The 27974-nt window shown below is 41.4% G+C and overlaps 1 protein-coding gene across 2 annotated transcripts in view; it reads left to right on the top strand.

Moving 5' to 3' along the window:
- Positions 1 to 27974, top strand: part of KIAA0930 (KIAA0930 ortholog) — a 145668-nt gene that overhangs the window by 78355 nt on the left and 39339 nt on the right. For both annotated transcript variants that reach the window (XM_034783969.1, XM_034783959.1), the window contains exon 2: positions 4969 to 5117. In XM_034783969.1, the coding sequence (XP_034639860.1) occupies positions 4969 to 5117 (149 nt within the window). The remainder of the gene's footprint in view (positions 1 to 4968; positions 5118 to 27974) is intronic.

The raw sequence follows: 27974 nt of genomic DNA, 5'->3' as shown, positions 1-27974 counted from the left end.
CTTTGAAGCAAAAAAAAAAAAAAAAAAATTCTGACATTTCTTTTTAGCCTGTGATTTTTGCTTTTTGAAAGCATTAATTATAAACAATTCCTAACCTGTTGTTATATGGGTCTGGAGCCAGTTCCCTCAAATGAATACTTGATATAAAATCAAATATAGGTAAAAGGATACATTGACTACATACCAGCTGACATAAAGCTTGACTATAATGAGAGTAAAATCCATGCAAATGAATCATTGCAATGAATTGTTGTAATTAGGATGTATTCATTACAAAGGTCTCATAATCATATAATTAACTTTTGGTATATTGAGATTTATAATCTGAATTCCTAATTCCATTTTGTTCATTTAGAAGCAAAATCTATTAGTGGGCAGAGTGTTCTCACTAAGCTCCCTCATGCTGTGTTCTGTACTGTGTGTGGAATTGATTCCCTTGAATCCCTGATCTAATTTCATTGTAATAAAGGGCCCAATTCTGCTCCTGTTAAAGTGAGAGTTTTGCCAGAGATTTTAATCGGAGAAGCAATAGCTCCATAATACCTTTTTTCAAAGTCTCCAGTACTTTTATTAACTATCTTCCAGCTTGGCAATGGTATTTATACAGCCTTTTTATTCTGTAAGTCTGATGTAAGTCCAGCCAAAGACAGGAATGATAGAAATGTATTACCGTCTTATGGTTGTGAGAAATGAGTTAGGTCGCAGTCCTTCCCACTGGATTTGTCTACATCACAAAAGCAATCTCAATATCAAGGTGAACTTGTTAGCAGAGGTGCCAAGGATTAAGTGCCTGATCCTCCTAGGAGCAGAGTGCCTTCTACTCCAGTTGCTCAGCACCTTGCAGGATTAGTCTCTGGCTTGGAGAGAGAACCACTCTCTTGACCCCCTAGAGGTGGCCCCTACAGGGCAGGTTGTGGCAGTTTGGTAGGATAATGACCAGTCAAGGCCTGCGCTGTCTCTATTCTCTGTATTTAAAAGAGGATTTCTGTCTCCTGGGCTTGACACCTTTCAAAAGCATGAACTACCCAAAACAATATTTAAAAAGCAATTTTGAAGCTAAATAGAAGGCCCCCGACTTTGCCAAGGTTTTACGGATCAGCTGTGGATTTCTGAAATAATGGTTGCCATATAGGCTGCTTTTGTTTTTGTTGAATAAATTGAAGAGTTAATGAGCTTCAGATGAACTTGAAACTTGGTTACTTTCTGGCATGAAATTAAAATTTAAAAGGAGAGAAGTCAATGATTAAGAGCAATGTGTTCTCCCCCACAATTAATTCCACTGCATTTGTAGTAGATTTTAAAGTCCAATTCTCTGCACCAGTCTCCCTCTTGCCCCTGACTTGGGGGGGTGGGGGGGGTTGTAATTCTGTTGCATTCCAGCTATTTTTGGCTGCCACAATCTGATAGGGGTCACTGCAGCCAAAGAGAAGTTAGAACAGCCCTGAGGCTGCTCCTAATTACACTGGAGCCGGGGTAGCTCTGAGAAGGCACTTCTGCTCCCATTCCTTCATCCCTCTCCCTCCTGTTCCCACTTTGAGCACAGCTCAGTCAGGACAGAGAATCTGCCCTAAATCTCAGGTGGAGTTGTAAAGTCACCGCCTCACATCCTTGTTTCTGGGTCACCAGTTTTTCCTGAGACATTCCATTGTGGCTCTGTGGATAACCAGTTTCATTGCAGCAGCATTACTGCACGAAAGGAAGCTGATAGTTTCCTCTCTTGTTAGGGATGATCAATTTAATAAGTCAAGCTCATCTCCCTTCCCCTCTTGTCCTGTCTCTGTAAATATTCTACCCTGAGGAGTTCCTGGTGCAAATCCCCAGACCTGGTCTGTTCTCTGCACCTCTCCCATTTATACTAGTGCATTGCAATAACTACTTCAACATCATTCTGGTACAATATATTAATAGTTATATATTATTGTAACACATGCATGACACATAGCACTGAATGTTGTCAACTCAGAATTTCATAGCTGCAACAGAGATTGAATTGTGATCCAAAAACATGGTTCCTGAACTGGATAGAACAATACTGCAAGGATGACTTAAGTACAACATTGTATAGAGTCACACCACACCAGAACACACTGTGTATTTAGTTATTTAGACCGCTTACCTAGATACCTATATCTGCTTGCATGTATTTATTGACCTGTATAGAAAGCACTCTAAGAAAGCATCTGGATCTCCCTACGCCAAAAGCAGAAACTCCTACAGCTAGAGTTGAAAGAAAACTCTCCTCAGCTCACAGTAGCTTTTGGCCTCTGACACATGTGAATATGAGTTGAACATATCTTCATCCATCCAGTAAAGGTCAAAGGGAGACACGTACATATAGCCAGTTAATTAAAAACCCATTCTATTCCATTTTAGGTTCTTGTACTAAGCCCATCACCATGATATCGGTGTATACCAAGTTCCAATTGCCATTCTAAACCCTCCTGGCCACCAATTTTTAGTCACCTATACATTACTCGAATGAATTTGTAAAGTTCAGTTTAAATCAGTTGGCTTTGGGTTTTCTAAGTGACAAGTTCAGACTGACATTTTATAGTCATATAAATTGCCTTGTTATATAGACTTAATTGATGAAGGAAAACTAAGTTTGAAAGAAGTTTTTTCCAAGTGATGAACATGAGAACTTTTTTTTTTAAGCTGACTGTACATGACACCTCCATTTTTCTTCATCCTCACTCATTTCTGTAAAACATCAGAGAAATTAAATACAAAGCCCCTTAATATTTAATTCAGTGTTAAGACTCTGAAATCAAGCACTCAAAAGCCAAGAGACTTAACAAGCCCAGATTCCTGTGGGACATTTAGTGGGTCATGATGTGTGCCTGTACTGTTTTCTGTTCTCTGCTAAATATGAAGTTTAATGTATTACTGCTTGTTATTAAATGTTTCACAAACTTTACACAAGGCCAAGTGTTGTTGCTGTGCACACTTGAGTAGTTACGGTGACTTCAATACAACCACTCAATGAGTAAAGCAATTGCAGCCAGGCTGAGAATGTGCCAAATTACTGAAAACATTTTGACTATCCTGGCTTCTTTGTGTCTGTCTCAGCCTTTTTATTAATGATAGTTATCGCATTTAATACACAGTAGATATTTCCTACAAATGCTGTGGCTTCCTTATTGATGATGTTTAATGTATTCTCTGCATGGTCTTGCAGTGAAATTTCATTTCGTTTGAACTGTTGCTCTTGGACTTAGTTGGAAATGAAATCTAAGGTCTCTCCGATCAGCTATTTCTCTGGTTAAAGATTTTAAAGTCTAATCTCCTTGCCTGCTACATTCATTAAAAATAAGAAGAAAGGTCTCACCTCTAAATATTAAATGCACATATAATGAGATAGGAAAATGTGCTGAACAACATTTCTGGATTAAAAGACTGACTGGTCCCTTATGAAGCCCTGAAGATGGTGACCAGAGTCCAAGAAAAATAATTTTTGTTGTTATGAGAGATGGCACCTTTCTTTGCAATTGACTAAAAACTCTCTCAAAGCTTAATTCAGATATCCCCATAAATAAGTGTCATGTCTCACTGAATAAGATTGATTTGTGCTTCTCTACAGAAATTGTTGTGTATTCCATATATGCAGTATATTGCTATTAGGCGAATGTGCTACACTGAAAGATAGCTGTGGGATACAAGTCTACAAAGAGGTGGTTGTTTTTATTCGTTAAAAGTAACTGTAGTATCCACTTCAGGTATTTTTGTTTCTTTGCTATGAACAAGTAACAACACTTGATAGAGCGTCTTTCGGTCCAGAGGACTGCAAAGCAGTTAAGAAACTGGACTGTGGCACATCACCGGGGTGCCACCTTTGAGGGCAGATGGAAGTGGTAGAGAACCACAGTTCACTCACCCACTAGGCCCTCTTGTAGCCCAAGGAGTGCTGGAGAAGCACAGTTGCCTCACTACCAGCCACCATATGAGAGGATGCAGCATCTGTTTCCCTCTCTGTGCTCCAAGACCTGGCTAGGCAAGGACTCCAATAGCAACTGGCCCCTGTGTGGCTGCAGAGGGGCTCCTTGCAGTATCTTTACCCTTTTATTGTATTTAACTATGTAAATAGCTTCACAAAATTGTAAGTCAACCTCTGCTGTGACTCCTTCTCCCAGTGAGATCTGAGAGACTGAGTCTCATGCTGCTGCTTTCCTCCTATCGACTCCTTCTCTGGCATTTTTGTGGCATCAGAACTAGCAGGAACAAAAGACTTCAAAGTCTGGTGTCGTTAGCAGTTCTTGATTCTGCATTCAAGAGGACTTTGCTACCTTTCATTTTCCACCCTCCTTATCCCCACTCAAGGAAAAGTTGATTCCTCATGTAACGTAATTAGACTTCTTGGTTTGACATGAAAACCTTCTAAGCTCTTTGGTCGGTTAGATATTTTGGGGGAAGGGTTGGTCAGTTTTATATCTTGCCAAATGTGAGATGCATTAGAGGGTGCCTTCAAGGTATAGGCTCATTAATACGAATTGGCTAAGGAAAGATAATTAAATAATTCACTTTCTGCAGTTCTTACCACATTCCCCTGCCAACATACGGTAAGGCTATTGCAGGCTGACAGATTTAAGTAATAAACTCTGGCAAATGGTGGTGTTAGCTGCATTTGAAATTAACTCCCTTCTGTGCTTCTCTAATGTCTTCTAGATTGGTGCCTTGGCTCTGTCTTTTCCAATGACACCACCAGAGCAGCTAGAAAAAATAGAGAAAAACTTTAAGGGCCAGATCCTCAGCTGGTGTGAAGTGTTGTCTATCTGTATTGTCATCAGAGCTGTGCCAACTTACACCAGCTAAGCACCTGGCCATAAACATATTGTCTAGCATGGGTGTCACGCAAGAGTTAAACATGTTACCTTAAGCCATACAACTAATCCTTCTGTAGGATCATGCTTAAAATCAAATGTGCCAGGATGTCTTCTACAACTCTTAATTCTCCTGTTTTATTCCCCTTAGGTTGTTTCAAAGATGATCGCATTGTGTTCTGGACTTGGATGTTTTCTACTTATTTCATGGAGAAATTGGCCCCCCGACAGGATGATATGCTCTTCTATGTCCGCCGAAAGCTATCCTACGTTAGTGGCGATAGCACAGAGGGAAAGAAGGTGAGTGAACAGAATTCAGCGTTACGAACACCAGAGTTATGAACAGACCAGTCAACCACACAGCTCATTTGGAACTGGACGTATGCAATCAGGCAGCAGCAGAGACAAAGGAAGAGGGAAAAAAGCAAATACTGTACAGTACTGCATTAAATGTAAACTACTAAAAAAATAAAGGGAAAGCAGCATTTTTTTTCTGCATAGTACAGTTTCAAAGCTGTATTAACTTAATGTTCAGTTGTAAACTTTTGAAAGAACAACCATAATGTTTTGTTCAGAGTTGCAAATGTTTCAGAGTTACGAACCTCCATTCCCAAGGTGTTTGTAACGCTGATGTTCTACTGTATATTGTAGCATGGAAAATATTTTTCACCCATTTAGCACAGAATTTGGCCTTTTGCTGTGCCTTACTTGTCTGAAGTACTGCAGGGATATTGTAAATTGAGGCTTGGAAAAAAATCAAGCTCCGCCCACAACAAATGTTAATGTGAAATTGGCCTGCAGTGAAATATTGTCGTTAACAACATGGATTTCAATAATGGTATCAGTAGGCTTCAGTGTTAACATCCCAATGAGATGAGGGAATGCAGCTCACATTTCTGGTGGAGCTATTGTGTCTGTCAGTCTGCAGACTCAGGAAAACAGCACTGTGTTGGTCCACATCCAGAAGGTTCCGTTTTTGCAACTATAAGGAGTAGAAACATATATATATTTTGTAATGAAAGCTTAACTACTGCAGAAGGAGAGAGCCAGCCAGCCAGCAAAGTAGTGCTGGTTTCATGCATCCATACATACCAGGACAATCCAATATTGCACCCATTAGACACTTGGCAATAACTTACGCACAACCTTAGGAACTCGTATAAAGGGATGATGAGGCGATGTAGAAGCAACTAGTAGACAGAACCTCAGTCATCAAAACCTATTTGTTGAGAGAGAGAATTTTGGCCAGAGGACATCTTGGGATTTTTTTTTTCTAATTTTTGAAGATGGGGGTGGGGTGGGAGAAGAGGGGTAAAGTGTCTTCAATCAATGGTGCTACTAGACAAAAAAGAGACCCTAAGTTCAGCATCTCAAGTGAACAACAGTTACTGATTCAAGTGATGTCTACTAGTCTTCACTGAAGACTTAGAACGGGGTATTTGGGAGCTCCTGGAGGAAAGCGATGCTTTAATAAATGACTCTTACCTGAACCCTTGAAATTCCACAGCTGTATTACTAGCCTGCATAACACAAGATTGTCGCTTCATTTAGCCTGGTAAAAATGTGGGTCTTTTGACCTTTTATTCTTCCCAATGGGAAAGAAGAATCACTTTTAATGCTTGTCCACTTGAACAGTTTCATTCACATACGTACACTTAGCTAATTTCTGATTCCTAAAGTTTTTGAAATTATTCATCTTTCCTATAGGGATTAGGAGATCAAATAACCCCTTGCTTATATCAGGCTAAATGAAGCCCCAAGCATAAATGCAGTCATAAATATTTCTGATCTGTGAGGCTTTTTCATAAGTAGAAGTCCTTGTCTCAAATTCAGCCTTAGTGAACTGCTTACCACAATGGTTGATGTGGGAAATAAGAACTTGTGTGTGCTGTAGCCTGGCACACTGAGCAAAGGGCACATTGTATGCTTCAATACTGTGCCTGGGTCAAGCTTTGAGAATTAGGCTGTTTCCTCTTGGGGAATATTGCAGTACTTTAGAAGGTCTTGTGGGGTCACATATTTTATGAGTTCTTTTCAAAATTGTCCTGTAGGCTCCTGTTTGAAATGAGGGTTTGTGTTGCTTGGCGGTTTCAACTGCTTCTTATATGGGGTTATTGAGCCTGACTTGTGAAGTGAAACATCGATCTGTTACTTTTAAATCTTGATTTATGGTTGGTCTGGTTTTAATTTGACTTTGCAGCTTTGTCAATTATCTTGTGAAAGACAGACAACTATCTGCAGTCCCTGATTGCCATCCCATCACTGGGACTGCAAAAGTGCCTCCTATTTATTTGGATATGTAAAGGCGAGGGAGAACTAGACATAAGATTGGGCTTTCAATATTAATCACATTTTAAACTAGCTTTTAAATCTGCCCACCTCCAAATTGCATACTCTCCTTAGCTACTGACTCTTGAAAACAGGCCCATTCCACTCTTTTCGTGTGTGTGTGTGTGTGTGTGTGTGTGTGTGTGTGTGTGTGTGTGTGCGCGCACACGCATACAATAAGTTCTTGATAGGGCCCATATCAGGACAGAACTTATTTCTCTAATCCTGGAGACTTATTCATGGTGTTCAATATAGGATGTTGAATCTATTAAGCACTGGAATAAATTGCCTAGGGACGTTGTGGAATATCTGTCATGGGAGATTTTTAAGAGCCCACTAGACAAACACCTTTCAGGGATGATCTAGATAATACTTAGTCCTGCCTTGAGTGCAGGGGACTAGACTTCTCAAGCTATCTGATGTGGGGGACCGGCAATTTTTTTCCCCCAATGTGCCAGGGACTGGTGCCATATTATTATCCTATTTGACGCTCTTATGAGGAAACTCGGCGCGGACCGGCAGCCGATGGCTCACGGACCGGCACCGGTCCGCGGACCACCACTTTGAGAAGCACTGGACTAGATGACCTCTCAAGGTCCCTTCTAGTCCTACAATTCTATGATTCTATGCCAGGAAAGAGAATTAGATTCTTGAGTAACAGCTTTTCTTTTTTATTTATGACAAGAGTGCATCATATTAAGTTTCTAAGACTTTAGTCTCCAGAATCTGTGTACCAAAATCACAGGACCCATCTATCCTGACCAGAGAAATCAGGGTAACTTAGAACAAACCTTTTTCATATTTAACAGAGCATTAGCAGTTTAAGTGGGAACCCTCTGACTCATAGTTGTTCATACTCCATTATGTCAAGTTCAAAAAAAAAAAAAGAAAAGAAAACCTCACTTCCCACTCTGTCCTACACCAGCCAGTATAATTTAGTGAAAATTTAAGACGTGTTCTGCATTTACATTAAAACCCCTTTTTTTACTGCAGGAGTGATGTAAAGAGGCCTTAGTATAAATGGAATCAGGCTTTTGGTTTAAGAAGTATAATGGTTTACATTAACGGTACAATCTCTCTGCCACTGCTCCCTGCAATAGACATTTTTGAAGAATTACATTTTGGTACATTTACCGACAGCTCTGATTTTTCTGTATAAGACAGTAGGGAAATTGTGATCTCAGGGTATTAAGGGAAATCATAGCATGGCTTTCTTGGCAACTCACCAAGGAAGAGACCAAAGTAAAACCTGAAGCGGCAATATGTCATCAGTGCCAGATTGTATTAACCCATTTGCCTTTGAATTCTTCTTTGCCACGTGGAATGTACACCACATCTCTGGTAGGACTGAGAAGGACTAATACTTTTATTGTATGTATTGAGTTTGTAAAGGGTGCCAAGACGTGGGCGTGGGTACTCTCTTGGTTAGCATAAACTTTAATAATAAATGGGGTTGGAGTCACTGCCAATTAGATGTAACTTAGTTGCCAAAACAGCTAATCTTCCTGAAGGCATAAAAGTTACCAGTTTTGGTGCTCCATCTTCAGAAGTAGAGAGAAATGTAGCCCCATGGAATATAAACTAATGGGCCTCCAGAATTTGAGTGCTATCTTTGTACTATCTCGCTTCCAAGTACCAAGTATTGGCTGTTGTGGGAGACAGGTTGGTTGAGATTTTTAAAGCCAAAGGGATTTAGGCACATGAATTTCCAATGAAATTCACAAGAGTTGTGTGTGTAAATCCCTTGTTCATTGTGAAAATTTCATCCACCAAAATTTCACCCACCAAGAATTGTGTGGTCTGACAGTCGGAGCCGAGATGTCATCTAACAGAGGTGGCAATTTCTTTGTTTCATATCATTGTTAATTTAAACTCTTTTTTTAAAATACTTCACGTTACTAATCAATGGTGGTCTGTTTTTTTTTAGTAATCTGTGGGGCTGTAGAGAGAAGAATCTAGTGTAAGTTGTAACTTCTGGCAGTTCCAAATAACTGGTTGAAAATCACAGTCACAGAAACAAGTAGCAAGATTCTCATTTCTAACTATGCCTCACCAACCGTTCTGCATAGTTAGAATGTGGGAAGGGATTACAGTCACAGTGTGTGAATCAGTTCAGAGACAGCTGTGCTGCCTAAATGCTTAATATTTTGCTGAGTCTTCGAGTTGTGTTGTAGTCATAGCCGTGAGTAGGAGCTGCCGGCATTCCTGGGAGAGGAGAATGTTAAGTTAGACAAAATCACTCTCATTGTAAAACCTGAAAATGAAAGAGAGAGAGATTGTTTGCATTGCCAGAATTTTACTATGACTTTCTTAAAGGAATTTCAAAGCCTTAGAAAACATGGTGATCTTGCTTTCCAATGTACATATGTTACCTGCAAAAACTCCTCCTGCATTAACCTTCACGCTTTATTTTGCTGACATTTTATTGATCCTATAAATTTGTGAAGATAAAAAATTCTGCTACTTGATAGCTTTGAGACAGCCTGTCTCTTATCTGTGACATCAGAATGCATCACAGAAGAGAGCATAAGAATATCTAAAACTCATTTGAGAATCTGTATTCCTGCACAGTTAGGAAAGTAACCGAAATAGCTTTATTGTACAGTGATCAATAAAATACCTTCTCTGTTGGACTGAATTTGGGTGTGGCCATCGAGGTTAAAGCACTATCACTAAACTTGATCATTTTTAGTGCTTTTTAAGTTTAATATTAGGTGTATATGTGTAATATGTGTGGGTAATGGGTATATAATTACCGTTTCTGTGGCCATATATGTTTAAAATCTTTGTAGGATTTTTGAATAATTTAAATAAAGTGAATTTAAGAAAACAAGAGCAACAGCTAAGTGGATTCCTAATATAAACTATATAAAAGTGTAGCAGGATTGAGCTATGTTATTGAAATTTCATCTTACTGGAATCTACTAAATACATATTATTCTTATCTATATTAGATGTTAAAAGAAAAGAGGGCCACAAATTTGCTTGCTTATACATTTCTACCTCAATATAACGCTGTCCTCGGGAGCCAAAAAATCTTACCACGTTATAGGTGAAACCGCATTATATTGAACTTGATTTGATCCACCAGAGTGCGCAGCCCTGCCCCCCCGGAGCACTGCTGTACCGCGTGATATCCGAATTCGCGTTATATCGAGGTAACGGTGTATTTAAACCTAGCTACTGTGGCAGAGATTAATTTTGTTATGAAGGAAGTAAATACAAACCCAATTCCCCATCTGATGGGGGAGAAAAATGTCATGAATTATTCATTACTGCAAATGCGGCACTTGTGAGCCACTGGAGGACTGAAGGACAGGGGAGAGCGCCTAGGCTGGGCTTCAATAAAAGAAGTGGCTGAGAGGAGCTCTCCGACAATCTCATCAGTGCACTTCTCAAGCACCAAAATGCACTGAAGAAAGATCAGTGTACTCAATCAGTGAGTTACATGATGGGGTGTCAACTACTTAACAATTGCAGGTATGAAAATGTCTCTATTGAGGCCAGAAACTTGTCTATCTTATATCTAATTTATGCAACCAAATCAGAGCTTTTGAATATCATAATTAAGGCTCTAATGTCAATGATAGCAAAATGCTCAGGGCAGAAAATCTTAAATCTAGTCCATTTACCAGCCCAGTTTTGTATTCCACACTTTTTATTCAGTCACCATTATAAATATTTCCCGATCGGGCAAATATAATTTGAGATACAGTAGTTTATTAACTTATTCAAATCTCACTTCTTCCATCTCTCTCTAATGCAGTGATACTCAGACATCAGTGGTTCAGGAGCCGAACTAGCAATCAACATTACCTCAAAATAAATAAATATATAAATAAATACATTTATTTATATATATATATATATAGAGAGAGAGAGAGAGAGAGAGAGAGAGATGACTGACCAAGTATTCTACAATTGATAACATATTAACCCATCAGGATGTTTTTACTAACTTAGATTGGTTAATAATAAAATCACAGTGTTTTAATATCATGTGCTGCAAAGAGCTGCAGGAGACACATTAAAGAACCACTTGCAGCTCTTGAGCCTCAGTCTGAGTCTCACTGCTCTAATGCATCAGTTACTTCTCTAACATAATTTCCGACGTTATGTCCTTGTGGACCGCAGGATGACTATAAGTCGACAATGTGACGTGGCGGTGAAAAAAGCCAATGCGGTCTTGGGATGTATTAGGCGAGGTATATCTAGTAGGGATAGGGAGGTCCTGCTTCCGTTGTATAAGGCGCTGGTGAGACCTCATTTGGAGTACTGTGTGCAGTTCTGGTCTCCAATGTTTAAAAAAGATGAACTCAAACTGGAACGGGTGCAGAGAAGGGCGACTAAGATGATCAGAGGAATGGAAAACCTGTCGTATGAAAAGAGATTAGAGGAGTTTGGGTTGATTAGTCTGACAAAGCGAAGGCTGAGGGGGGATATGATTGCTATCTTCAAATATATCAGAGGGGTTAATACAAGGGAGGGAGAGGAATTATTCCAGCTTAGTACTAATGTGGACACGAGAACGAATGGATACAAACTGGCCGGGGGGAAGTTCAGGCTTGAAATTAGACGAAGGTTTCTGACCGTCAGAGGGGTGAAATATTGGAACGGCCTTCCAAGGGAAACGGTGGGGGCGACGGACCTGTCTGGTTTTAAGATTAAGTTGGATAAGTTTATGGAGGGAATGGTTTAATGGTAAAACATAGTAGCCAAGGATAACCAAGCAATGGTACGTGAATAGCATAATGGCCAACAAGGGTCAGGCTAGAGACTCTTGCCTATATACTCGGGGTATTACTGATCGCCATATTTGGGGTCGGGAAGGAATTTTCCTCCAGGGTAGATTGGCTGAGCCTCTGGAGGTTTTTCGCCTTCCTCCGCAGCATGGGGCAGGGATCACTAGCAGGAGGGTCTCAGCCGATTGAAGTCACTAAAACACAGGATTGGGGACTTCAACGGCAGAGTCCAGGGAAGGGTCTTGCGGCCTGCAGCATGCAGGGGGTCAGACCAGATGATCATAATGGTCCCTTCTGACCTTAAAGTCTATGAGTCTATGTCAATTTTAGGCATTCCATTTGCCATTTCAGATATTCACCCCTGTATGAATGAGTCCAGTAAGGCTAAGGAATTGCACTCATAATGGACAATCCATTGCTATAGTCTGTGTGTGCCCTGCTGCTCTGGGGATAAAATATGCTGATCTTTACACTCACTAGGAATTGCTTATTGAACAGTTCTAACAGAGTAAGAATCCAGGACAAATGTTTTTGTCAATGACACACCCATGTGAATACGTTGGTCACCACATGGCCTTTGACCACACTTGGCTAATGCTTAAATTAGCAGATGTGTACAAGAATAGGAACAACAATTTAGCAAATTTATGGAGACTGAAACCCACACCATTGAGGGACTGAATCAATGAATGAAAGATGTTACTGTTTTCAGAATACTGGCATAAGACAGGAGCTAAGAGCAGTTAGTCAGCATTTTAAATGCATTGATTCTGCAACTTTCTCATGCTGATCACAATCTCTTCAATCCTATGCAGGAAGTAATGGTTCCATTTCCCAAAGCAGTTAAAACACACTTCTTATTTTGCAACAAGCACAACAGCTTTCTCAGTGCCAAAGCTATGCGTCAGAAAGACCATTTCTGTGCCGTCAGTATCTTCTAAGGTGTTTCTTCCCCCCTCACATGTTGGTCAGGCATCACTGGACATTCAGAGCTCTCAGATTTTTGGGCATGCTCCTCTCTAGCTTCTCACTTATCTATTATTTGAATTGCAATAGTGTCTAGACAGACAAGACAAAGTGTGTGAGAGGAAAGAGAGGCACAAAGCAGTGAAGTTCTCTCTCTCTCTCTCTCCCCCCCCCCCCCCGCTTACCCATCAGGCTGGGAGGCAAGATATGGAAATATCCCTCTCTGTGAGCAACAGATTGCAATAGGAAAGGGGCTTTCCTGAGCCTAATACTATTTTGACTAATACAGCTGTCTTTAAACAGGGCCTTTTTGCAGTCCTGTATGTCCTCCAAGGCTTCGCTTTTGTAAATTATGCTAACTGAGCTATAGAACAGCTTCCTCTCCAAATAACTTCCCAGAGTATGTGGAGGAGTAGAAAGAAGAATGTATGGAGGGGCTCCGCTCACTTGGGAATGGGGCTAGGGAAAAGTCCTGGGTCCAAAATCACTAGTCACTCTTGAAAATCTCAGGGTACGTCTGCACAGCAATTAAACGCCCGGGCTGGCACGGGTCAGCTGACTTGAGTTCTCTGGGCTTGATCTGCAGGGCTACAACATTGCTGTGTAGACATTTGGATGTAGGCTAAAGCCTGGGCTCTGAGACCCGGTATGGGAGGGGTCCCAGGCCCGAGGCGGCCAGCCATGGGTGTTTAATTGCTGTGGAGATGTACCCTGAGATTTTCAAAAGTGTCTAGTGATTTTGGACCAGGACTTTTCACTAGCCCCATTCCAAGTGAGCCACGGGTCTTTCATTGCAGAGTAGATGCACCTTCAGTGGTGTGTCCGACTCCTGGCTAATGAGGTATAGAATCTCTAGCTAGATTTTTTGGGGTATTTTTTTCTAATCTAGGTTGCCCTTCCCCCCACCTCAGGAGCGTAGTTTGTTAGGTTCTACATAATGTAAGAATCTTTCTAAGAAAATAAACTAGCTGGCAATCCATAGAGTGAAATCATGGCCCCATTGATGGCAATGGCAAAACTCCCACCCAAGTCACCCATGATTTCACCCATAGACTCGCTTAATGATGATTTGGGAGAAGGATTCATTCCTGCTACACACAAAGTGCTGGCATTTGCTTTGTCAGTCTTTGAATAGAAGTTCAGAGACAAAGTGGGATTTAATCTTGTGCATTGATCACTACCCTTTTTTTTTTCCAGGTGTCATTTTTGCCAAAGGTGTCTTTATGGTCCATTATACAGTACTACCATAGAATATGTATCTTGTTTGGACTGCTGTGTGCCCTTGTCATTAGGATAAATTACTATTAGGTCTTCATTTTCTTGTAGTTAACATAGTGTCCGCTGTGGCCTTTACTGCCATCAGAAGAGTAAATCGGATACTATTATTTCATGTAGATAATTTTTGTTCTTGTGTCTGTGCACACTCAAAAAATTGTGCCTCTTTTCTTTAGTGGCCTACAAATTTGGTTGGCTCTCTGTCTATTTGAGAAGACTCCTGCCTTGTTTCTGTGGCACTGGAATGGCAGATTATACCTGTAAAAAAGAGAATTTAGAAGCTAATGATGTTCCACAGACAGTTAACAGCAGCACCATGCCCTCTGGTTAAACCAGCCATTGAGAGTTTGTACCTGTAATAAGAAGAACAGGAGTACTTGCGGCGCCTTAGAGACTAACAAATTTATTAGAGCATAAGCTTTCGTGGACTACAGCCCACTTCTTCAGATGCATATAGAATGGAACATATATTGAGGAGATATATATACACACATACAGAGAGTATAAACAGGTGGGAGTTGTCTTACCAACTCTGAGAGGCCAATTAATTAAGAGAAAAAAAACTTTTGAAGTGATAATCAAGATAGCCCAGTACAGACAGTTTGATAAGAAGTGTGAGCATACTTACAAGGGGAGATAGAATCAATGTTTGTAATGGCTCAGCCATTCCCAGTCCTTATTCAAACCGGAGTTGATTGTGTCTAGTTTGCATATCAATTCTAGCTCAGCAGTCTCTCGTTGGAGTCTGTTTTTAAAGTTTTTCTGTTGTAATATAGCCACCCGCAGGTCTGTCACTGAATGACCAGACAGGTTAAAGTGTTCTCCCACTGGTTTTTGAGTATTTTGATTCCTGATGTCAGATTTGTGTCCATTAATTCTTTTGCGTAGAGACTGTCCGGTTTGGCCAATGTACATGGCAGAGGGGCATTGCTGGCACATGATGGCATATATCGCATTGGTAGATGTGCAGGTGAACAAGCCCCTGATGGTATGGCTGATGTGATTAGGTCCTATGATGATGTCACTTGAATAGATATGTGGACAGAGTTGGCATCGGGGTTTGTTACAAGGATAGGTTCCTGGGTTAGTGGTTTTGTTCAGTGATGTGTGGTTGCTGGTGAGTATTTGCTTTAGGTTGGGGGGTTGTCTGTAAGCGAGGACAGGTCTGTCTCCCAAGATCTGTGAGAGTAAAGGATCATCTTTCAGGATAGGTTGTAGATCTCTGATGATGCGCTGGAGAGGTTTTAGTTGGGGGCTGAAGGTGACAGCTAGTGGTGTTCTGTTATTTTCTTTGTTGGGCCTGTCTTGTAGGAGGTGACTTCTGGGTACTCGTCTGGCTCTGTCAATCTGTTTTTTCACTTCAGCAGGTGGGTATTGTAGTTTTAAGAATGCTTGATAGAGATCTTGTAGGTGCTTGTCTCTATCCGAGGGATTGGAACAAATGCGGTTATATCTTAGAGCTTGGCTGTAGACAATGGATCGTGTGGTGTGTCTTGGATGGAAGCTGGAGGCATGTAGGTAAGTGTAGCGGTCAGTAAGTTTCCGGTATAGGGTGGTATTGATGTGACCATCGCTTATTAGCACAGTAGTGTCCAGGAAATGGACCGCTTGTGTGGATTGATCTAGGCTGAGGTTGATGGTGGGATGGAAATTATTGAAATCATGGTGAAATTCCTCAAGGGCTTCTTTTCCATGGGTCCAGATGATGAAGATGTCATCAATGTAGCGCAAGTAGAGTAGGGGCGTTAGGGGACGAGAGCTAAAGAAGCGTTGTTCTAAGTCAGCCATAAAAATGTTGGCATATTGTGGGGCCATGCGGGTACCCATAGCAGTGCCGCTGACTTGAAGGTATATATTGTCCCCAAATGTGAAATAGTTGTGGGTGAGGACAAAATCACAAAGTTCAGCCACCAGGTTAGCTGTGACATTATCAGGGATACTGTTCCTGATAGCTTGTAGTCCATCTTTGTGTGGAATATTGGTGTAGAGGGCTTCTACGTCCATAGTTTTTTTTCTCTTAATTAATTGGCCTCTCAGAGTTGGTAAGACAACTCCCACCTGTTTATGCTCTCTGTATGTGTGTATATATATCTCCTCAATATATGTTCCATTCTATATGCATCCGAAGAAGTGGGCTGTAGTCCACGAAAGCTTATGCTCTAATAAATTTGTTAGTCTCTAAGGTGCCACAAGTACTCCTGTTCTTCTTTTTGCGGATACAGACTAACACGGCTGCTACTCTGTACCTGTAATGCAGTGCTTGTAACTGGGAATCTCCTTCCGAGTTTGTGGAAGTGCAGTTTCTTTAGAATGAGACAGAACTGGAATTCTTCCTTTTTGCTTCTATATATAATTTCAATTAAACTAAGTAGAAGTAAATATTTAACTTCTAGCTATCCTACTAGCTTTATTCAATTTTCTCATCTCTAGACTCTTATTGTTGCTCCAAACATGACAGTTTGATCCCCATAATTACAGACCTGCAGATCCTGAAAATAAAAAAGTGTGTGTATTTTAAATCTTAGTTGTCTGTAACTTGGATCCACCAATCCAGCAATAATTTCCTGAATTCTAGTTTTTGTGTTTTAGCTTCATATTAAAAATAGCATTGAAAGCAGTTGACTTGGGAAAGAAAGGAAACCAAGGTGGAAGATGCCATATAGTCTTACAATTCCGCATGTTTGCTGGTGAGTGTCAGAGAGAAAGTAGCAAACAGTAGTTTTGGACTGGTGACTCTGGGAAGTAGAAAGCATCTAAGGATATATCTACATTATGAAATTAGGTCGATTTTACAGAAGTCAATCTTTAGAAAGTGATTTTATACAGTCGATTGTGTATGTCCCCACTAAGCGCATTAAGTCGAAGGAGTGCGTCCTCAATACCATGGCTAGCATCGACTCATGGAGCAGTGCACTGTGGGTAACTATCCCAGAGATACCGCAGTCTCCGCTGCCCATTGGAATTCTGGGTTAAGCTCCCAATGCCCGATGGGGCAAAAACATTGTCGCAGGTGGTTCTGGGTACATGTCGTCAGTCTCCCCTCCCTCCATGAAAGCAACATCAGATAATCATTTCATGCCTTTTTTACTGGGTTACCCGTGCAGACGCCATAGCACAACAAGCATGGAGCTTGCTCAGCTCACCGCTTCTGTCGTGAGCATAGTAAACACCTCGCGCATTATCCTGCAGTATGTGCAGAACCTGGCTAGGAGCCGCCAGCACGAGGACAATTGTGAGGAGGACATGGACATGTTCCTGAAACCATGGGATGTGGCAATTGGGACATCATGGCGGCAGTGGGGCAGGTTGATACAGTGGCACGCTGATTCTGGGCCAGGCAAACAAGCACAGACTGGTGGAACCGCATAGTGTTACAGGAATGGGATGATTTCCAGTGGCTGCAAAACTTTCGCATGCATAAGGCCACTTTTCTGGAACTTTGTGAGTTGCTTTCCCCCGCCCTGAAGCGCAGGAATACCAAGATGAGAGCTGCCCTGACAGTTGAGAAGCGAGTAGTGATAGCACTGTGGAAGCTTGCAACGCCTGACTGCCAATAGTCAGTCAGGAATTAATTTGGAGTAGGCAAATCTACTGTGGGGGCTGCTGTGATCCAAGTAGCCAAGGCAATCACTAACCTTCTGCTATCAAGGGTAGTGACTCTGGGAAATGTGCAGGTCATAGTGGATGGCTTTGCTGCAATGGGGTTTCCTAACTGTGGTAGGGCAATAGACGGAATACATATCCCTATTTTGGCACCGGACCACCTTGCCAACCAGTATGTAAATCGCAAGGGGTACTTCTCAATGGTGCTGCAAGCACTGGTGGATCACAAGGGATGTTTCACCAACATCAACATGGGATGGCCAGGAAAGGTGCATGTTGCTTGCATCTTTAGGAACTCTGGTCTGTTTGAACAGCTGCAAGAAGGGACTTACTTCCCAGACCAAAAAACTACTGTTGGGGATGTTGAAATGCCAATAGTTATCCTGGGAGACTCAGCCTAACCCTTGCTCCCATGGCTCATGAAGCCATACACGGGAAGCCTGGACAGTAGTAAGGAGCAGTTCAACTATAGGCTGAGCAAGTGCAGAATGGTGGTAGAATGTGCCTTTGGATGTTTAAAAGCTCGCTGGTGCTGTTTGGTAACTAGATTAGACTTCAGCGCAACCAATATTCCATTATTATTGCTGCTTGCTGTGTGCTCTATAATATCTGTGAGAGTAAGGGGGGAGATTGAGGCAAATCACCTGGCGGCCGATTGTGAGTGGCCAGACACCAGGGCGATTAGAAGAGCACAGCTAGGCGCGCTGCGCATCAGAGAGGCTTTGAAAACCAGTTTCATGACTGGCCAGGCTTCGGAGTGACAGTTGTGTGTATTTCTCCTTGATGAGAACCAGACCCCTTTGTTAATTTTAATTCCCTGTAAGCCAACCACCCTCCCCACTTTGATCACAGCTGGCAAAGGAAATAAAGTCTCTATTGTTCTGAAACCATGCATTCTTTCTTTATTAATTAAAAAAAAAGTGAGATAACCGACAAGGTAGCCCAGGTGGGGTACGGGAGGAGAGAAGCACAAGGCCACATTGCCTATTGTAGCCACACTACAAATCAAAACTGTTTGAATGACAGCCTTCTGTTGCTTGGGCCATTCTCTGGAGTGGAGTGGCTGGGTGTCCGGAGGCCTCCCCCCATCCAGCATTCTTGGGCGTCTGGGTGAGGAGGATATGGAACTTGGGGAGGAGGGCAGGCAGTTATACAGTGGATGCAGAGGTGCTCTGTGCTCTTGTTGCCTTTCCTGCAGCTCCACCAGACGCCTGATCATGTCCGTTTGCTCCCACATTAGCCTCAGCATCGCCTTCTGCCTCTTCTCATCGCGCTCACTGTATGCTTTCCTGGCTTCTGTCACTGTATGCCTCCATTCATTCAGCTGTGCCCTATCAGTGCAGGAGGACTGCATGAGCTCGGAAAACATGTCATTGCGAGTGCGTTTTTTTTTCGCCTTCTGATCTGCAATAATCTCAGGAACGGAGATGATAGGGGGAGTGTAGAAACATTTGCACCTGCGGTGGGATAAAAAGGGAGAGAATTTAAGAAGATACATTTCTGAGAACAAAGGGGAGACTTTCACAGTGAATCAAGCAATTCACAGCAGACAGCACATGTGCTTTAGGTACAAGGTTGCATTTTGCCTTTTAAATTGAGCACCTGCCGGTATGGTGACACATAACACACAGTTGGGCAACAGAATTCGGTTTCCAGGCAGCCATGGTAAGCCAAAGGGTACGTGGGGTTGGCTTCTCTGCCTTCATAACATGTGGGAATGGTTTCAAACTGCAGTGCCCTCCTTTCCCATAGCAAGCAATGCTGGTTGGGTTTGCCGTTTAAAAGGAGAGGCTGCGGTTTTCGGGTGGATGTGCAGCATACCCCTTCCCCCACCACCACGTAGCTATTCTCTGCGATGATCCCTTCACCCATTCCCACCCCTTCCCTGCCATGTGGCTATTCTCAGGGATGATCCCTTTTAGCCAAGTGCAAACAGCCCAGCATGAACGGAGTCCTTTTACTGTTCCCTTACAAAAATTCCCCTATTTCAACCAGGTGACCATGAATGATATCACTCTCCTGAGGCTAACACAGAAAGGTATAGACTGAATGTTGCTTGAATGCAACCAAAACCCAGGACCATTCACTGCTATGCTTTGTGCTGCAATGATTCCAGACTACTTGCTACTGGCTTGGCGTGGAGGACGAAATAAGGCAGAAACCTTCTGCAAAGGCTTTCAGAGTACCTCCAGGAGAGCTTCATGGAGATGTCCCTGAAGGATTCCCGCTCCATCCCCAGACACGTTTACAGACTTTTCCAGTAGCTGTACTGGCTGCGAATGCATACCTAGTCTTCAGGGCAAATCAGACATTAAACACTATTGCTTTTAAACCGTGTACTGTAGTTACAAATGTGCACTCACCAGAGGTGCCTTCTCCGGCTTCAGGGTCCAGGAACCTGCCTTGGGAGGGTATTGGCTCCAGGGTGATGAAAAGGTCCTGGCTGTCGGGGAGAACGGATTCTCCGCTTGCCTGCTGTGCATTCTCCTGCTCCACCTCCTCCTCTTCCTCATCCACAAAATCCTTCTCTCTGTTGCGTCTGACTCCCCCTTGCAGATGTCCATGGACAGCGGTGGGGTAGTGTCCCCCCCTAGAATGCCATCTAGCTGATCATAGAAGCGGCATGTATGGGGCTCTGACCCAGAGCCACTGTTTACCTCCTTTGTCTTTTGGTAGGCTTGCCTGAGCTCCTTAACTTTCATGCGGTACTGCTGTGTGTCCCTGTTGTAGCTTCTCTCCACCATGCCCTGCGCGATTTTGGCATATATATTTGCATTTCTTCTTTTTGATTGGAGTTCTGCCTGCACAGATCTTCTCCCCATACAGCAATCAGATCCAGTGTCTCCCGTTCAGTCCATGCTGGAGCTCATTTGCGATTCTGGGGGGCTGCATGGTCACCTGTGCTGCTGAGCTCGCCATGCTGACCAAACAAGAAATGAAATTCAACATTTCCCAAGGGTTTTTCTGTGTATCTGGCTAGTGTATCGGAGTTGAGTGCTGTCCAGAGCGATCACATTGGAGCACTCTGGGATAGCTCCCGGAGGCCAATAACATCGAATTGCATCTGAACTACCCCAAATTCAACCCAGCAAGGTAGATTTTAGCGCTACTCCCCTCGCCGGGGAGGAGTACAGCAGTTGATTTTAAGAGCCCTTTAGGTCGACGGAACGGGGTTGGTTGTGTAGACGCATTGCTTATAAAATCAACCTAACACGGCTAAAATTCGACCTAACCTCGTAGTGTAGACCAGGCCTAAGTGAAAATTCTCTGGCTTTGAGAAAGGATGTGTAGAATGTTTCCCATCAGTGTACTGGTGTGATAGATTGGCCTCCACTCTTGTTTTGTCTCACTAGAGATAAATTAGGTTTGTCTCTAAAGTTTACATTTCAGTTCAGAAATGGTAATAGTTCAAATTCTGATTTTAGAGAGAGAGACAAGGTGGGTGAGAATTTTTTTTTTTTATATGGACCGACTTCTGTTGATGGAAGGGACAAGCTTCTGAATTTCAGAGCTCTTCCTCAGGTCTGGAGAAGATAACCAGAGTGTCCTAGTTAAATACAAGGTGGGACCTGTCTGATTTTATTTTTTATAGGTTCAAGAGCTCAGGAAACTGGGATACTTATAGATCTACATCAATGTGAGATTTGTAGTGATTGCTCAAACCTTTCTGGAAGGGGATTGGGATGGCAACCAAAGTAATTAACCTGGAGTTTCAGGGTCTCGGCTCCCCAGACAAGGGAGACTGCTAAAAGGTAGACTGCTCGAATTCTACATTTGAGTCTTGCACCATTGAACTATCACCTGTTACTGGAGCAATAAATGACAGGAAAAGGATGGCGTTGTAAGAAATTATAGCAGTGCTGCTGTCCCCATGAGTAGTGGGAATAATTAGGCAAGAAACTAAATATCAAAAGGAAATAGGTGAAGAGGAAAAGAGATTCAGTGAAGGTTGATTTTCTTCTGTTCTTTTGAATTTTGACTGCAAATGAGCAGATTCAGCAGAGAGAAACTGAAATGATTGAGATTGATATATGTGGTAGTATTAAAGGAACAGTGTTAATTTAGGAGTATAACTAAATTTATAGGAGTATTACAGTATGTCTACCAGTATTGAGGGATGCAAACACCGAGGAGAGAGAGAGTGCTACAAGGCAGTGTAACTAAAAGCAATGAGATAAAATGAAACCATGGAAGATTTAGGCTGAATATCCGACAATGTTTCTAAATCCTGAGACCTTTGACTGTGGAGTATTTTCCCAAGGGAAATAGTGGAAATCTCATCACTTAGGTCATTTAAAAGTGGAGTGGACAAAGCACTAGCAAATATGCTGTAGGGTAACAGACCTTCTTTTGCAGAAAATGACCAAATGTCTCTCCCCCCCTTTTTCTAATTTCTGGCTTTTAAAGCAGTTCAGCTCTGCAATCTGGACCCCAGTGTTCAACAAGTTTACATGGAGAACCCTTTCTATAATCAGACACAGCCCTGTTATCCTCTGATAAGGATACCGTCTTCTCTAGAAAGGTATTAGCCAGGTTAGGAGGGGAAATTCTCATGCAGTATAGTGTATACAAATAAAAATTATCTTTAGGTTTAACTCCTATTTATTGGTACTAACTTGTGACATAAAAAAAACTAGTAAATGTTGGGTTTTTTAAATTTCCTAAATAAACTAGAAAATGCAAACACTTCTCTCGGCTTCTACAGACGGCTAAGTGTTTCTCCTAAATATGAAGTAAGCTTAAGTGACTGGAAGCCACATTGTACTTTATTATAGATGGTGGAATGGATGCTGCCTGTTAACCTCCTCAGATAATAAACCATCAAACCACAGAAATAAAGCGTAATAGTCCTGCTGATTATACAGCTGCACTGTCAAAATGTTCTTCCGACAGAATACTTTTCTTTCTTTCCCCACCATGCTAATTTCATCATTGTACATCTAATTGTTTGTGACAACAAAATAGACAATGATTTTTTTTCCAATTCAACCTTCCCCCAATGCCAAAGCATAAATGTTTTATACAATCAGATGTTTTCATTCTCTTTTCCTCATCATTCCCTACCTTATTTGTAATCATTACTGTCACTTTATATATTTCTTCCAGTATGAAGACTACTAAATCCTAGAAGGTCGGTGACTTTCAATGATGTGACTTCAGATAGCATTATAAATCTGGCAAATTACTCCAGCTGGCCCCAAAGAAAAGGTTCTATACAGTGAATCTTTCTTTGTATTTTTTGAAGATTATGTATAATTATCCTTATTAAGAAATTAGCCAGAGAAATGCCTTTTTTCTCTTGATCATTTTATCTAGGTTAACGTGGAATAACCAATCAGTTCTGCATCCAGTAGCAAAAGTAGCCCTGTGGATGTCACAATCTACTTGCACGTAGTTAAAAATTCTTGGGCTGACCTCCTGCCCCCATTGCAGTCAATGAGTTTTTGTCATTGACATTAGTGGGGCCAGGATTTTGTCCCTAGTTAACACAAACGGTAAAAGCAAAAGTAAAAGATGTAGCAGTGGTTTTAGATTTGTCACATTTTTTTTTCTCCTTATGGTTTGTTGGACGCTTGTGCACTACTGAGGAAACCATCAGACTCAGGAGGTAATATAGGCCCCTGAACAGTGTAAATAAACTTGAGAATAAATGTCCTTTGCCTTTGTTCTCGTAGGAATAAATAAAAACCTGACGTCTAAATTTTATCAGATTAATGATCAAAATCCTTAGCTGGTGTAAATCAATGTAGCCGATGAAGTCAGTGGAGCTATTCTCATCTTGACAGATAAAGAGGAACAGACCACAAAACTAAAAATTAATGGTAACTTAGGTACAAGTGATCATGACTTTATCACATTTATAATACACAAACAGAACAAGGTCTAGACTGCTGATATATACACACTTGGTGCTTTAAAGGGCCCAGTTTCACAAAGCTGAAAACAATTATGAGCCAAATCAGCTGGGAAGAAGAATTTAATCAGAAAAAATGTGAATGATAATTGGGAATTGTTCAAGAACACTTTACGAGATGCCCAGAAAGTCACAACTGAGGAAGAAGGCTGTATTGGTTTTTTAAAAAGCAACCTGGTTTAGAGCAGAAGTGAAGGCAACTATTTAAAAAAAACCCATATAATAAATGGAAGAAAGGGTAAGTTGGAGTAATGACTATAACTCAGAAGCTAGGAATTGATAAGGGAAGCAAAGGGACACAAGGAGAATCTATGACCAGCAGAGCTAAGGAGAATAAAAAAGGAGGTTTTTTAAGTTTATCAGAAACAGAAAGAATCCTAATGATGATGATATTGGGCCATTACTAGATGAAATGGTAGAAATATCAATAATAATGCAGAAAAGATAGAATTGTTCAATAAATATTTCTGTTCTGTATTTGGGGGAAAAAAACGATAATGTAGTCCTATCATATGATAACACTCTTTCCATTCTGCTAGTATCTCAGGAGGATGTTAAACAGCAGTGACTACAGTTAGACTTTGTTAAATCAGCAGGTCTGGATAAATTGCATCCAAGAGTTTTAGAAGAACAGGCTGGGGAGTTCGTGGGACTGTTAATGTTGATTTTGCAATAAATTTCGGCACACTGGGTGATTCTAAAAGACTGGAAGAATGCTAATATTGTGCTAATATTTAAAAAGAATAAACAGGATGGCCTGAATAATTGAGGCCTGTCAGTCAGACATTGCCAGCCAAAATAGTGGAGCAGTTGATACAGAACTCGATTAATAAAGAATTGAAGGAGAGTAATATAACTATTGCCAGTCAACATGAGTTTTTGGAAAATAGATCCTGTCAAACTGTAATCGACTTCTGTAAGGTATATAAATTGGTACTGCACGACACTTTGGTTAAAAAATTAGAAAGATATAAAATTAACATGGAACACATTAAATGGACTAAAAGCTGGCTAACTGGTAGGTCTCAAAATTTTGTTGTAAATAGGGAATCATTATCAAATGTGTGTGTTTCTAGTGGGGTCCCATCGGGATCAGTTCTTGGCCCTATGCTATTTAACATTTTTATTAATGACATGGAAGAAAATATAAATTCACTGATAAAGTTTGCAGATCACACACAAATTGAGGGAGTGGTAAATAAGGAAGAGGACAGGTCACTGGTCCAGAGCTGCCTGGATCACTTGGTAAACTTGGCCGCAAGCAAACAATATACATTTTAATATAGCTAAATGTAACTGTGTACATCTAGGAACGAAGAATGTAGGCCATACTTACGGGATGGGGGACTCTATCCCGGTAAGCAGTGACTCTGAAAAAGATTTGAGAGTCATGATGGATAATCAGCTGAACATGGGCTCTCAATGTGACACCGTGGCTAAAAGGGCTAATGCTATCCTCGGATGCGTAAAAAGGAGAGCCCTCAGTAGGAGTAGAGACGTTACTTTACCTCTATTGGCACTGGTATGACCGCTGCTGGAATACTGTATTCAGTTCTGGTGTCCAGAATTCAAGAAGGATATTGATAAACTGGAGAGGGTTCAGAAAGAGCCACAAGAACGATTATAGAATTAGAAAACATGCTGTATAGTGATCGACTTAAACTAAATAGATCGAGCTCTTTATCAAAGAGAAGATTCAGGGGTGACTTGCTCATAGACTTATAGGCAGTGTTGTTGTAGCCATGTTGGTCCCAGGATATTAGAGACACAGGTTGGGTGAGGTAATAGAAGTTGGTCCAATAAAAGATATTACCTCACCCCCCTTGTCTCTCTCATAGACTTACAGACTTTCAGGCCAGAAGGGGCCATTGTGATCAGCTAGTCTGCCCTCCTGCACATTGCAGGCTGCAAATCGCTCCCACCTACTCCTGTAATAGACCCCTACCCTCTGGCTGAGTTACTTAAGTCCTCAAATCATGATTTAAAGACTTCAAGTTACAAAGAGACCACCATTTATTCTGTTTAAACCTGCAAGTGACCTGTGCCCCATGCTACAAAGGAATGCAAAAACCTCCCAGGGTCTATGCCAATATGACCTTGGGGGGAAATTCTTTCCCGAACCCAAATATGGTATTAGATCCTGAGCTAAGACCCACCAGCCAGACACCTGGGAAAGAATACTCTTTAGTAAATCGGAGCTCTCCCCATCTAATGTCCCGTCTCCAGCCGTTGGGGATATTTGCTACTAGCTGTCGCAGATGGGCCACATGCCATTGTAGACAGTCCCACCATTATCATCCCCTCCATAAACTTATCAACCTCAGTCTTGAAGCCAGTTAGGTTTTTTGCCCCCACTGCTCCCCTTAGAAGTCTGTTCCATAACTTCACTCCTCTGATAGTTAGAAACCTTTGTCTAATTTCAAGCCTAAACTTGTTGACCAGTTTATATCCATTTGTTCTTGTGTCCACCTTGGTGCTTAACCTAAATAACTCCTCTTCCTCACTGGTATTTATCCCTCTGATGTATTTATAGAGAGCAGTCATGTCTCTCCTCAGCCTTCATTTGGTTAAGCTAAACAAGCCAAGGTCTGAGTCTCCTCTCTTAAAGTAAGTTTTGTATTCATCTGATCATCCTAGTAGCCCTTCTCTGCACCAGTTCCAGTTTGAGTTCTGCTTTTTAAAAAATGCAAGGTAGTATTCCAGATGAGGTCTCACCAGTGCTCTGTATAATGGTACTAACACTTCCCTGTCTCTACTGGAAATACCTCACCTGATGCATCCTACAGATTTACGGCTGTATTACATTGGTGGCTCATAGTCATCCTGCTATCAACCAATATACTCAGGTCTTTTTCCACCTCTGTTGCTTCCAACTGATATGTCCCCATCATATAACAAAAATTCTTGTTGTTAGTCCCTAAGTGCATGATCTTGTACTTTGCATTATTAAATTAATCCCATTATTTCTATTCCAGTTTTCAAGGTCATCCAGATCAGCTTGTATGATATTCCAGTCCTCCTCCGTGTTGGCAATACCCTCCAACTTTGTGTCATCTGCAAATTTTATTAGGCGCACACCTACTTTTTGTGCCAAGGTTATTAATGAAAATGTTAAATAAGATTGGTCCCAAAACGGATCCCTGAGGAACTCCACTAGTAAACTCCCTTCAGCCTGACAGTTCACCTTTCAGTATGATCCATTGTAGTCTCCCCTTTAACTAGTTCCTTATCCACCTTTCAATTCTCATATTAATCCCCATCTCCAATTTCCCATGTAGAACTGTATCAGATGCCTTGCTGAAATCCAGGTAGATTAGATCTATTGCATTTTCTTTGTCTAAAAAATCAGTTATTTCCTCAAAGAAGGAGATCAGGTTGGTCTGACATGACCTACCTTTTGTGGAACAATTTTGTATTTTATCCCAATTACCTCTGTCCTTAACTACTTTTTCTTTCAAAATTTGTTCCAAGACCTTGCATACAATTGAGGTCAAACTAACAGGCTGGTAGTTTCCCGGGTCACTTTTTTCCGCCTTTCTTAAAAATAGGGACTATAATAGCAATTCTGCCATCATTGAGTATGACCCCTGAGTTTACGGATTCATTAAAAATCTTTGCTTGATTAGTCCTTAAGTACCTAAATGGGGAACAAATATTTAACAACAGGCTCTTCAATCTATATAACATGATCCAATGGTTGGAATTTGACTAGAGAAAGTCGGACTGGAAATAAGGTGTCAATTTTTAACAGTGGGCATAATTAACCACCAGATCAACTTATCAAGGGTTGTGATGGATTCTCTATACTGATGATTTTAAAATAAAAATTGTGTATTTTTCTGAAAGATCTGCTCTAGGAATTATTTTGGGGGAAGTTCTGTGGCCTGTGTTAGACAGGAGGTCAGATTAGATGATCACATTGGTCCCTTCTGGATTCGGAATCTCTGAATCCATGAATTCTGCTTTATATCAGGTAAAGGTCTGCCTCAACATTATTTTTTCCTTCCTCCAAACTTCTGTTGTTTTTGGATGCCCTGACATTGCTGTTTGTATACTGCTGCCATACAAATAATTATAGGTCATGTTGTATATTTCCACATGAATCTGTGTGGGTTAAGATGTGCCAAAAGATCTGCTACAATTAAAAAACACATGCTACCCTAATCCCGCTGAAACCCACACTCCATAGGGTACTGTTGGAAAAGGGGAAATGGTTTTAAAAGGGCCATAAAAGAATGCATTACCTAGAAAAGGCAACATCAGTTCCACTGGCCTAACCCCTGAGCAACTTGGATATGTGGTGGTCTTGCATGCATGTGAGATATCTCC

Source organism: Trachemys scripta, chromosome 1 (genome assembly GCF_013100865.1).
Source record: "Trachemys scripta elegans isolate TJP31775 chromosome 1, CAS_Tse_1.0, whole genome shotgun sequence".
NCBI lineage: Eukaryota > Metazoa > Chordata > Testudines > Emydidae > Trachemys > Trachemys scripta.
Note: the sequence above shows the minus strand (reverse complement) of the source record. Positions and strands in the feature narration are given on the sequence as shown.